Here is a 13,636-nt window from a genome sequence, read left to right on the forward strand (position 1 = left end):
TTTTAATATTCATTTGTAGAAATAAATAACACCTACTCAACAATAACATTTACATTTAGTTTAAGGACAAAAATGTGTTATGTAATTTTATCTCCAATTTGACACTGTGCATAAGTGAGAAAACATTGAGCTCAACATCATATTCTGTAATGCATTTACTCTATAAAAACCTAAGAACACTTCTTCCCCTCTTTAGGCTGAAAAAGCAAAAGATTTGAAGGCTATATTCAAATCAACTGTTCATAGTCAAACTTCCTTCAAAACAAAGATTGTCACCACCCAATCTCGGATCTGCTTGGTTCTTACCCCATAATAATGGGGTTAAGAGCAGGGGGAATGATCACATATAAATTAGCCAGGAGGATGTGGATATAACGTGGAATATTGTGGCCAAATCGATGAGTCATAAAATAAAAAAAGGCTGGAGTAAAGAAAGCTAAGATGACACACACATGGGAACCACATGTGTTAAGAGCTTTGAGTCTGGCCTCCCGAGATGGGAGTCTGAAGACAGCATGGAGGATCTTCACATAGGAGATAGCAATCAAAATAACTTCCAGAAGTATCACAGACATAAGGATTAATCCAAATAAAATGTTGACTTTTATGTTAACACAGGCCAGACGGGCAATGCCCATGTGCTCGCAGTAAGTATGAGGTATGATGTTATGTCCACAGAATGAAAGCCTTAGAAGGAGAAACACAAGTGGGAAAACCAAAACAAAGTTTTTCAATGTTCCTATGCCAGCAATAATACAAATAGTTCTGTTGGTGAGGATTGTGTTGTATTGAAGAGGATGGCAAATGGCAACATAGCGATCAAAAGCCATGGCTACAAGCATAAATGTTTCAAAGTCTGTAAACAGATGTATAAAGAACATTTGAGCTAAGCATCCCCCAAAGTCAGTCTCACTGAGGCCAAACCAGAATATGCTCAGCATTTTGGGGATGGTGGCGGTGGACAAACCCAGGTCAGTGAGAGCCAGCATGGCCAGTAAGTAGAACATGGGCTGGTGAAGGCTATGCTCAGTCTGGATCACAAAGAGGATGATGACATTCCCCAGGAGAGCAGTCAGATACGCTGTACCAAATGGGAAGCCAAGCCAGAACTGCATATTTTCCAGTCCTGGGATTCCCAAAAGCAGAAAGGATGAAGGGTGAATACATGAGGTATTGGTTGGAGACATACTGGCAAGGGCTTCTGGTAGTCACACTCCAGTCATTTGAAGGAATTTTTAGTTCTGTATAAAGTTTTCCAATGCCTTATCAATACTGCTAATACTGAATAAGAGCAAAAAAGATGTAATTAGTAGATTTTCTCTAGGAATGCAGAAGAACATGTTGACCCTCATACATCTCTTCCTTTTACTTTCATTAATGTATATAAGCAAATGAAGAGTATTCCTTAAGAAATGAATGACTATTTGAATACTGGATGAGATAATAAAAAATAATTTTAGTGGGAATGTAGACCAAGTGGTTGATATAAAATTCTTTATTAGGCTTTAACTTTTTCAAACATTTAGTTATAAATTGGGAGAAGATACACACTGCTATCCCACTGATAACTGATTACAGTCTGTGAGCACTGACAATATTATAGATTTCAGAAGGATCCTTTAACCATTTGTGTAACTAGAAATATGAGTCTTCTGAGCATTTCTACTTACAACCAATGTTCCTGTATCCCTGCTACTTAATATGGCCTGTCTTTGTTACTCAACATGCTTATAAATAACTTTCATCAAAATCTAAGTGTATTATTTTTGCTTTTTCTAAATTTGTGTTACTTGTTACTTTTGTCATCAATGGATTTAGAAATTTATTTTGTTTTTTGAAACAAGGACCTTCCCTTATGAAGCCACAGAATTCACAAAATTCAATGTTAGATATGGAACCACCATTTTTTAGAGAGATTGACTTAGGCTTAAACACTCACTGAATCATTCAGTCTCCCCATTTATTTCCCCTATCCTCACAGCAGACAAGTTGGACTCAACTTTATTTCTAATTAGCACATATTATTTCCAACTTTGTCTTAAATGGAGAATCATGGATATTATTCTTACATTATTATTATTGCTATTGGAAGAGCATAAATATAAAACTAAGTGTTAAATACACATTTTATATTACTTATTTCAATTTCACAAAGAAATATTAGGTGAATTATGTTACTTGGATACTCACACAGGCCACATGAGGCAAACAGGACAGATTCTGGTTCCTGAATAATTGGATTCCTTTTATGTCTAGATTACAGGCGCAAGTCTCCATCCTCAAAATGAAGCTGCTTTGTTAAAGTCACCCAGCATTCTGACCTCCTGGTATTCCTAGAATTCTGACCAAATGTATTTTTTCACTGGACTTTTGTTTAGTCTAAAGCATTTAGTCCTTTACTCAGTTTCTTGAGGTATGTTGCCCTTGTGATTAATGCCCCTAGGTTACCTTCCAGTTTATTCTTCCTCATTCTCTATTACCTCTTGCATATTTACTAATATAATTGGTCTAAATACACATTTCTAAAGAAGAAGAACCAAAGATGAATTATAATTGGCAAAGAACAGCCCTTTGAAGAGGGTGTGTGATTAGCATTAATAATGAGAGACATGACCTTTTTCTAGAAGCCAAAGAAGTTAGGACATTGCACAACACACAATGCACTTGAGATTTCAGGAAATCAAAGCAGAAGATTTAAAAAATCTGAGGCATGACCCTGTGGGAGAAAAGAGAAGATTAAATCTCTAAAAACGGAAATGTACCTGTTAGAGGGATCCCATGCTGGATATTAGGAAAAGGTAAAAGGAACCAGCATCATCCTTATACTAATCCTCCAGGTCTGCACCTTAGTTACCCATTCTCTGCAAGGCCTTCACTGAACTCAGTGCTGGACTGTAATATTCTTTCCCAGGACCCTCTTACTCTACTGCACATCTCTCTGTGTGTCTATTTAATCAATGTCTGGACCCATTTAATTGCAAGCTTCATGCAGAGATGCAGGGGGACAGGGAGTGGTTTGGGTCATCATTACTTCTCTAGTACATCTGGTGGAGAGCTACCACTTAAAACATTTGCTAATGAAAGACTGGATAAGTAGGTAATTATTAATTTTACCTCCTGGTCAAAAGTTCTCATGTTAGAAGGATGGGAATAGATATAACAGTTAAGGATAAAGAACTGAGAAGCAAAACCATAATCCTCATAAGGTGATGCTCTGAGTGTATGAAAAAGAAAACTCTTTGATTAGAGGCTTTCCTGACAAGGGGAGGCTACCAATGGGCCTGTGATGTAATAGAGAGAGACTATCAAGCAGACACTGTAGCAAGAGTTTAGTAAAAACAGGTGACCATGTCAAATAGATAGACAATGGATAATGAATGAATAAAGATATGTTCATGACGTGGGACAGGGAAAGAGGATCATCTTACTTTTTCCAAACTAGGCCCTAGTATTTGTAAAAGAGTAAGATAGACTGGAAGAGTCAGTAAGTAATGAGTTCTTATGAAAGGAAAGGAAAAGTGATGTCATTATAAAAAACTCATTTTTCAACTGTCACATGTTTTTATCTACAACTTATAGGTTCAATGCTAAAGTTGTTTGATGATATGGAAGACTAAGCAAGAATGAATATGAATGTAAACATGTAGCAATTTATGCATAAATCAGAATGGAAAAAAATCATTGTATGCTTTTAAGAAACTACACACATATTACTTGGAATCTGAAGGCATTGTTGGGGAGGAAGAAATTTCCTCCACTTCTTGAGGTCCTTCCAGCTGGTTTAAGAATCAGATTGGCATGAGACAGATTAACAGAAGGGAAAAAACAAACTCTAATTACGTCTGTACAAGGAATCCATAGACATGAGTTTCCAAAGACAGTCAGGAAAAATGAGGTATGTATGTCATCCTGAGCTGAGGAGAGGTGGATAGAGGTCTGAGACTTCAAAGGAAAAGGGAAGCAATTCACAGGAATATGAAAAATCACGTGTTTGGTAAACAAATGTTTGCTAGGCCACTCAGAAACAAGGAGACACAGAGAGGAATTACAACAGACTTTGCCATATTCTTCCTGGTCTACCACCCTGACGGTCCTTACAGCGTAATCTCTGGAGATAGCTCTCTTCCTGGAAAGGTCTTCTATCTAAATTCTCCTTATGCAGTTGGGAGTGGGGGAGATCAAAGTTTCTTTCTGAGCCTTCTGAACCTTAATTGTTTTCAACTTTGAAATGATCTGCATGTCACAATGGCACACCTTGAGGAGGCCTGCTCTTCTTCTTTCCAGTATTAAACTATCACTGCTCTTCACCATTAGCGAGAACAAAATAAAACTAGAAAATGTATTGATTTGATTTGGGAAATTTCTGAGAATGCCATATTTTGGATATTAAATTCAAAAGAAATTTAGAAATAACCAGTAACATGATAAAGTTCAGTAGAATTAGGCCAGAAAAAAAGAATTAGAAATGGGATAAAGGAGAGCGAAGAGAGAATCCAGGCAGAGAGAGAAGACAGAAGAGGAGGGGAGAAAAATGCAATTAATACTTCAACAAAATAAGCTGCTTGTTTTAACTGTTTCATTTTTTAAAATTTTCCTTAACATTAAAAGTAGGTATAACTTATGAAAACAATGATAAAACATTAAAATATGCAGAATCACCTGAAATTGTACCAATTAGAAATAAGCATGTAAAATATTTTGGTTTATCTCCTCCAAATTAATGTTTGTGTTATATATAAGGTTAATGAGATTAAACAATAGATCCAAGCCCAAACCTTCCAATACTACACGTTCAAATACAAATAACAGCCAAACATGTTTCCAACTCACCAGCCTCGGGTATAACCAACATCAAAAGAATCTACAATCCTAATAACTGCTCCAAGTATGTGCCAGTCTCATCACTGTGGTCAAGGAGAAAAGTTTATACTGGGATTGAAAATCCTCTCCCTGATAGGGAGTAGCTGCTCTTCTGGGACTTTGTAGGAGGACAGCATGAAGGTCAATGAATTTGAAATTTCTCATCACAGGTTTATGGGCAGAAAAAAGCACATGGGCAAGGGAATCCTTTGGGGCTCTCAAGTTTCTCCCCTTGGGTTCCCAATTTGCAAGAACATCTCATTCTCTTAACACTGTTTCTAATTGCTCTCTTGCCATCAGTCCCATAAGAATAATATTTGTGCCAATCTGATTTCTCCCATCTTGTTACCCAGAGCTATTATATTCTCTAATGATTGTGTCACTTTTTCCAGCAAATATCATTTGCTTGATCTAGAAGCCAGGTAAGCCATGAGCACTTATTTAAGTTTAAGCATGTGCTCAGATACGTTTTGTCTCTGTGAATCTTTCCCACAGGAAGCTTATGTTCTGGTTGAGCAGATAACCAGATAACTAACTACTTACAAATATGCAAATAATTACATTTTAACATTGCAGGGGTTCAGAAAAAATCACCCCAAGAAGTGCCACTTTGGGATGCCTGTTATTTCAAACTAAAAACAATCAAGCCAAAAGACCCAGGAAGAAATTTTGACCTTTCCCCTAACTGCCTAGAAGAATTTAGACAGAGGACCTCATCCAGAAAGGAACCATCCATAGATAACTTCATTATAATATGAACTAAGTATGGGAGACAGGCAGGAACATAGCGAGGCCTGTTTGTTAAAATTCCTCTCCATGTCCAGTTGTTTTTGGGCGGCCCAGCAACCATTGTCCCCTTTTCATCTTCCTGTGAATTGATTTCCTTCCCTTTGAAGTCCCAGGTCTCCACCCCCTTCTCCTTGGTTCAGGATGACATATAGACCTCATTATGCCTGACCATCCTTGGACTCCCTCATGTTTATGTAGATTCCCTACATGTCCACAATTAAATTAGATTTTCTCCTAATAATCTGTCTTATGTCAATTTATTTCTTAGACTAGGCAGAAGAACCTTGAAGTGTTCAGGAGAATTTTTCCTCTCCAACAACATATATGGTGCCAACTACAGAGCTACAGAAATTCAGAGAACCAGTAAGCCTTCTAAGCTATGTAACTCAGAAAGGAATTAGAAGGTGGCACAATAAAAACTGCAAAGTAAAATAGCAATGTATATTATTTGAGGACATCACAGAAATATTATATACTGTGCCTATCTGGGATAAGTATAGAATTATGGGAGAACGCTTTTCTTCTGAGCCAGAAAAAAACAGCTATAGTAGCTGTTGGCTGATAGCTGGCAGGGCACCAACATCTTTACCATGTTGATGCCCACTTAACATAAACAACTTCACGAAATACGAGTATCAGAAAAAGTCACGTTGTGTTCATGATGTTGGAGTGAATTAAAAACAAGACCTTTCCATAATCATGTCTGAGCAGAGACAAAAAGAAAAATACTATCCTCCCCAGCCACCCCCCGCCTGCTGAAAAAAGGGTATTCATCTGCTAGTTGATAGAGTGACTATGGCTATTTTATCAAATATAGCTTGAGCCCCCTCCCAACTTTCTATATACAAATTAAGATACACAATAATAGAACTAGTCCGTTTTCTTAAAACCACCTGCTTATGACAAATATCACCCAAATAAGTCCAAAACCCAATACCAAACCCTTTCCTAAACTGAGACCCCTAGCATTTATTTCATCACTCTGTGGTGTCCCTTGTCATAGCAAGTAACAAACCAGACTTTTTTTTTCTTTACTATAACTGTCTTCCTGGTGGTTGTTGACTAAGGGCATTGATATTTCGTGTGTATGAGGATGTCAGCTGGTCCACATGCTCCCCAGTAGATGGCATCTCAGGAATGTTTTTAAACCATTCTAACAGCTTGTAATGCTGTCTCCTTGTTTTCAGTTTGCATTTCCTGGAAATCAAATAATGCTGAGCATCTTTTCATGTTTTTATTTGCCATCTATATAATTTTCTTTCATGAAGTGGCTGTTCAAATAATTTGCCCATTTTTTAAATTAGGTTGTTTTCTTAATATTGAGTTTTGAGAATTCTTTTTATATTCTGGATATAAGTCTTTCATTATATCCGTGTTCTGCAAATGCTTTCTCCCAGTCTGTGGTTTGTATTTTCCTACCCTAAACATTGTCTTTTGAAGAGCAAAAATCTTTTTTTTTCATGAAGTCCAATTAATCTTTTTATTTAAAAAATAGTGCCTTTTATGTCATATATAAGCAAACTTTGCATTAAACAAAGTCACAAAGATTTTTTTATGTGGTCTTCTAAAAGATTTGTGCCTTTAGGTGTTACCTTTAAATTTATATTAATTATTTCTTGAGATGTATTTTGATATACTTTATATTAAAGTGTAACAGACTCCTAGGAAAATGCATAAAACCTTAAGCTTAGGGTTAAATAATTTTCAGAAACTGTCAACATGAAACAGATCAACAAACAGAAGCCACCTCATAAGAGCTCACAGTTATTACTACCTGTAAAAGGTAACCACAATCCTAACTTCTAACACCATGGACTATGTTTGTCTACATGGAAGCAAAAGATTAGCAGCAGACCTGAAACCACTTTTTCTCTTCCTCCCTGGGTAGCCCAGGAAAACAATTACTCTAGTTAATTCCCCTATAAACATCCTAATAACTAGACACCCTGACAAGGATAAATCACTGATATGGGTCTATGTAACTCTTGATTTGACAATTCAGTCATTGTGTTTCACTTCTGTTCATTAACTTAAAATATATATATACAGGTATACATATATTTTATTATAAAAATGTATATATACATACATACATGTATATAGAGAGAGAGTAGGGAAAGGTGTATATACATGTATATATGTAATATATAAATACAAACTTTTTCCTTCAGGCTCATTTATTGTTTATATTTATAGTTTGTTCATTCTCATTGCTGCATAGTGTTTCATTGTTTAAATATATCACACTTTCTTCATACATTCTACTATTAATGTACATTTGAGCTATATCAATTAATTGATTGTTACATATAGGCTATCTGTGATCATTGATGTACATATTTTCAGATGAATTTATATAATGATTCATTGTGTATATTTCTAGCAGCAGAATTTTTGGTTCATAGGACATGCACATGACTAGTTATCTGTGATACTGCCAGTTTTCTAAAATGATTTTACCAATTTACTATCTCACCAGCAATGTGTGAGGGTTCTGGTTGCTCCACACACTTGCTGCTACTTAACATTTGCATTTTCTACATTCTGGTCAATACACAGCAGAATTGCTTAGTGATTTTAAATGTATTTCCCTTAGGACTAAGGAAGTAGAGCATCTTACTAGAAATTTGTATATCTTTCTTTGTGAAATACCCAAGTCCTTTGACAATTTTTCTATGTGGTAGTGTTCTTTTTTCTTATCACTTTAAAGGAATCCTCTATATTCCTTGTAATACAAGTTATTTAGTTTGCCTATTCTCTCTATTAATGGTATATTTGATTAATTTTAATATACACTGGATAATCAATGTTTCCAGTATTGTTGGCATGTATATGTGCATGTACTCATGCTTTATTTTAGGATTATTTACTTATTCTAAGGTTATGAAAATATTTTCTTTTTTTCCAGAAGCTTTATTGTTTTTCCTTTTAAGTTCATATCTATAATTCATTTGGGAAGGATTTTTTTTTGTATGAGATGAGTTAAACATCAAGATTCATTACTTTTTCATATGACTGCCCAACTGATTCAGAGTCTTTTATTGAAAATATTATCTTCTGTCACTGTGTTACAATGTTATCTTGGCAATAATTCAGGCAAACCTGTATCTGTGGTTCTGTTTCTGGACTTTCTCTTCAGTTTCATTGGACAGGTTTTCTATACTTGCACCAAAAACACACTCTCCTAAAGACTACAGCTTTCTTATAGGTCAATACTATAGCATTAGAACAGGTCTTGGTTTTTTTGGCAGTTTTAAGTCTTCCAACTTTGTACTTCAGGGAAAAAACTGGCTATTTTTGGTTAAATATATATATCAGGACAGTATTCTGCTTATGAGTATATCATTCAAGATAGTCTAGATTTTGCTGAGGTATTAACACCCACCCTCTCCCAAACCTCAGTGTGTTAAAGAATCAAAGGTTTAATTCTTATTCATACTACATAACAAATGCCAGATTTGGGGTGGGGAAGGACTTTATTTTTATTTATTTTTATTTTAATACTATTTATTTTTCTACCTTCCCTACTAACCTTAAGTTTTTTTTTTCTTTTTCTTTTTTTTTTTTTGGTATCATTAATACACAATTACATGAGCAACACTGTGGTTACTAGATTCCCCCCATTATCAAGTCCCCACCACATACCCCATTACAGTCACTGTCCAGGAAGGACTTTATTGTAGTCACTTAGGGATCTATTCTGATGAAGAACCAGAATTTCATGACATGGCATTTTAACAAGTCTGCAAGAGCAGGGAAGAGAGAATGGAGAGGCACGTAGTCACTCTTAAATGTCTCTCCTTTCAGAGTTGACCCAGGTCAGGTCACTTCTACAAAGATTTTATCTGCCACAGCAAGTTCCTTGAGCAAGTCTAGCTGCAAGAGGTTGGGCACACACAATCCTCCCATGTTCTTGGAAGGAAAAGAAAAGTGTATGTGTGAGTGAACACCAGTGATGTTTAACTTCAGTGTGTCAAGCAGATATTTCTAACTTTCAACCTCTGATAACTAAGACAACAATTTGCAAGCTGTATATTCTTCCTTAAAATTTTCAGGTTTTTGTTTTCTCCACTGATTATTTTATCCAAAGGCCCAATTTAATTTTGATAATGATATTAATTTTTATATTTCCTTATATGTGAATATGAAGATGTTATTTTTGTTTGTTAATGGACCAATAGATACGCTCCTCTGTTGTCTATTTGGGTGATAAAGCTTTTTTACCTTATCTAGAGTCAAAAGGCTTTAAATATACAGGCTAGCTTGACAGTTAATTTTTCTGACGTCTGTTCATTCAATTGCCTTTATCTATTCCCTTGATCTACTGGATTTTCTAAAAACAAAAAATTTAAATGTGTTCTATAGATTCGTTTAGCAAGTATGATATATGATTATGCTGTCCTATTTACAAAACTTTTGCTAGAATTAACTACAATATTGAGAAGGCAATAGCTAAACTTCTTTATTTCTTTATGACATTTTCTGGGCACACAGAATTTCCATCCTAGTACACTGATGAAGAATCAGAAATTTTAACCAAGGTAAAAGAGATAACATAACTCTGGCAGACTCTCTTGAATGTAGTTTTAAATAATGCCTCCTTTATGGACTCAGTCAATATTTTTCCATACAATAATTTTAGAAAGTGAAAAGGTCAAATATATTTCTAGTTTTGTGTTTCTATCTTCATATATAGACCCAGTATTGGGGGTATTTGTTGAATATAATTACAAAATTTCTAAAAAACCCCTCCCAAATACAAATTACCATGTGATTTTATAGGCATGTTCTTAGCTTTATTAACCTAGCTCTCTCACCAGGGATTTCTCAGGTCCTAGGATTCTGTCTTTCCGTCTATCTATCACCAAACAGCTAAATACAACTTAGCATATGTAAAAGTTAGTGAATATTCATTTAATGAATGTATCTTTCATAACTATGGACCATTATTTCCTGCTCTCTTTATTTCATTTCTAAATATATGGTTTCTTCTGTTTCTTTAGATACTGGAGCCAAAATCTCAATCATAATTTATTAGGACAGTTTGTTGATCCACAGTTTATTTACTTGAAAATGAAAAAATTATGAGTAACTGTATCATAGAATTGACTTAGGAAATAAATGTGTTAATAAAAGTAAATTATTTAGAACAGAAAATGCTGAGTTAGATAATGTCACTGTTATTTCAAAAATCTTGTCCCTAAAATTATCTATAAACCCTGAATAAATTTCATTCTGTTGTTTTCATGTATTCTCTGAATTCAACTTGTATAGTTTTAAAACAACGTGACTTAATAATCTACTTTCCACTAACAGCTAGATTTTCAGATGAGTCATTTAATAATCCTAAGTATTAAACTTCAGTCTGAAAACTTGCAAATGTACTAACTACTTTACAGGGTTACCATGATTTTCAAACAATATAAATATGACCACTTTGTAAAAGAGGCAATTATAATATTATCATCAATAAATTTATTATTATCCTTAAACTCAAAGGTTTTTGGAGAAAAGAATGTCATTACTGTTCATATTCACCTTTACTCCCCCCATTCTTTTTTATTATAACTCCTTCTAATCATCATATGAATAAAATAGAAACCATGATTGTAAGACTACTGATGATTAATCATCTTTCAAAAAGAAAATCCTCAAAACAATCTCCCTAATCTGCCTGGTCCTGACCCCATAGATTACAGGATTGAGGGCTGGTGGAACAACCACATATAGGTTGGCTAAGAGGATGTGGATATATTGGGGGACACTATGGCCAAAACGATGTGTCAAGAAAGAGAAAAATGCTGGTGTGAAAAAGGCTAAAATAACTCCAATATGTGAGCCACAGGTGTTGAGGGCTTTGAACCGAGCTTCCCAGGAGGGCAGGCAGAAGACAGCATACAGGATCCTGACATAGGAAAGACTAATAAGAAGCACATCAAATAATAAAATAGACATGTCCCCAAGACCAAATATTATGTTCACTTTGATGCTGGCACAGGACAAGTGGGCAATGCCCATGTGCTCACAGTAGGTGTGAGGGATGACACGGTGCCCACAGAAGGGCAGCCTCAGGAGGAGGAACACCAGGGGGGCCACCATGCACAGGCTCCGCAGGACACCAGCACCTGCAATGATGCTGATGGTTTTGCTGCTGAGGATGACGGTGTAGTGAAGGGGTTTACAAATGGCAATGTAGCGGTCAAAGGCCATGGTGACCAGCACGATGCTCTCCATGGCAGTGAAGAAGTGGATGAAGAACATCTGGGAAAGGCAGCTTTCAAAAGATATATCCTTGAGGTGGAACCAGAAGATGCACAGCATTTTGGGGATGGTGGCTGTGGACAAGCCCAGGTCGATGGAGTCCAGCATGGCCAGGAAGTAGTACATGGGCTCATGGAGGCTGTGCTCAGTCCAGATGACAAACAGCACAGCAGCGTTGCCCAGGACGGCAACAAGGTACACAAAGAGGAAGGGGAACCCGACCCAGACGTGCACATCTTCTATTCCTGGGATGCCCAGCAGAAGGAACGAAGAAGGGTGGAATTGGGTTTCATTAGGCACAGACATTCTCTCTGCCATTGTTGGTAATTGCACAGGTCAGTGTTAGATGTAGCCTTCCCATTAGTGATTCTTGCTCCACTTCCTTTTTTTTCCAGACTCCTGATGAAATGCAAAATAATTTGCTAATATTCCTTTTCACTCATTCAACTACTTGATTCTGAAATCAGAGACCACAAATTTACTTTTGTTTAATCTTGTACCTAAAGCTACTTGACACATAAATTCTCAGGAAAAAAATGTTTTTTAAATGAATAGATCAGGGGAAAGTCATACCAATACCAAGCATGCCCAAGATGATAAGTAATGTAATTTCCATTTTATCTAGATCTTCCAAATGCCATCTTCATCCAAAATATCTGGGATCATGCATAAAGACAAGAAAATGGGGACATTTTGCACAGGAACTTTGAAAGTTAGGGTGATTTATGAAATATTTTAATTGAAATAGTTTCATTATATATTTCAAATTAATTTAAGAACCTGTTTTGTAAACTTTAATAAGGGATACCTAAAGAGTTTCTAATTTTTTGGGCTCCGCTCTATTCAAAAGCTGTCTATTCATGCTTTTACATGGAAAAAGGAGTATTACCCTTGAAATTAAAGTCCAATAAAACTGTTGGACTTTGGATCATGATGTTTTTCTGGATATCTCCTTTCAAGTATTAAATAAAAAGGAATTTATTAGGGATTAGCTATATAGTAACTAGCATGAACAACAAAATGTTGGGTTTATTAATCCTGAATTAATATTTAAAGGCAATCCAGGAAAGAGAAGTTTTTTATTGAATAATGCTCTGAGATAAAACAATTTTGAAAACAGTGTGGAAATGATAGACTGTGGGGTAGCATTGCCTGGAAATTGGAGTAGTTGAGTGATACTCATCAGAAATACAGGAAAAGCATCCTAGCCTCCTTTAATCTAGCATAGGACAAGCCTCTAGCAAATAATGTAGTCCTTCTGCGGTCTATTAGAAATAGCAGACAGAAGGGATAATTTGGGACATTAGATAGAAATTTAGATAGAAAATGTGAATAAGATGACCAATGCTCTCACAAAGTAGTGAGAGAAATATAAATGAAAATGTGAAATTTGAATAAAATGTTGCATTACAGTAGAAAGTAGAGCAAATGCTGTGAGTTTGGATTAGGACAAAGAAATACTATGGAGGAGGTAAAATGAATCAGAACAACTATATTTTTATAGACAAGAAGCATAGGAAGTTTATGCCAGGTGGAGAGACAAGCATGTTTGTTTGAGAACAGGAGTCAAAATTATCACAGGTTCACGGGTTTGGTATCTAAGACTTAGACTCCATAACCCTCTGGGTGGCCTTCTCCAGATGATGGAGATTCACAGCTCTGTCTTTAAGTGAAAAGAGTCTGGGTCACTCAACTAACCTAGAGCATGAAGTTGGATAATTATTTC

At 35.7% G+C, this 13,636-nt stretch overlaps 2 protein-coding genes across 2 annotated transcripts; both read right to left on the reverse strand.

The window, feature by feature from the left end:
• Positions 1 to 302: 302 nt before the first annotated feature.
• Positions 303 to 1,187, reverse strand: LOC118933099 (olfactory receptor 52E8-like). Its single transcript, XM_036927072.2, has one exon. It carries the CDS (start codon positions 1,185 to 1,187, stop codon positions 303 to 305), a length of 885 nt encoding a protein of 294 aa, XP_036782967.2.
• A 10,087-nt stretch (positions 1,188 to 11,274) lies between these two features.
• LOC118933102 (olfactory receptor 52E8-like) lies at positions 11,275 to 12,231 on the reverse strand. Its single transcript, XM_036927076.2, has one exon. It carries the CDS (start codon positions 12,226 to 12,228, stop codon positions 11,275 to 11,277), a length of 954 nt encoding a protein of 317 aa, XP_036782971.2. The 5' UTR covers positions 12,229 to 12,231.
• Between the last annotated feature and the right edge of the window lie 1,405 nt (positions 12,232 to 13,636).

The sequence above is a fragment of the Manis pentadactyla genome, chromosome 9 (assembly GCF_030020395.1).
Source record: "Manis pentadactyla isolate mManPen7 chromosome 9, mManPen7.hap1, whole genome shotgun sequence".
NCBI lineage: Eukaryota > Metazoa > Chordata > Mammalia > Pholidota > Manidae > Manis > Manis pentadactyla.

Excerpts from the sequence above, each read along its gene's own strand:
- LOC118933099 (XM_036927072.2), bottom strand. The coding sequence starts at position 1,187 with ATGTCTCCAACCAATACCTCATGTATTCACCCTTCATCCTTTCTGCTT.
- LOC118933102 (XM_036927076.2), bottom strand. The coding sequence starts at position 12,228 with ATGGCAGAGAGAATGTCTGTGCCTAATGAAACCCAATTCCACCCTTCT.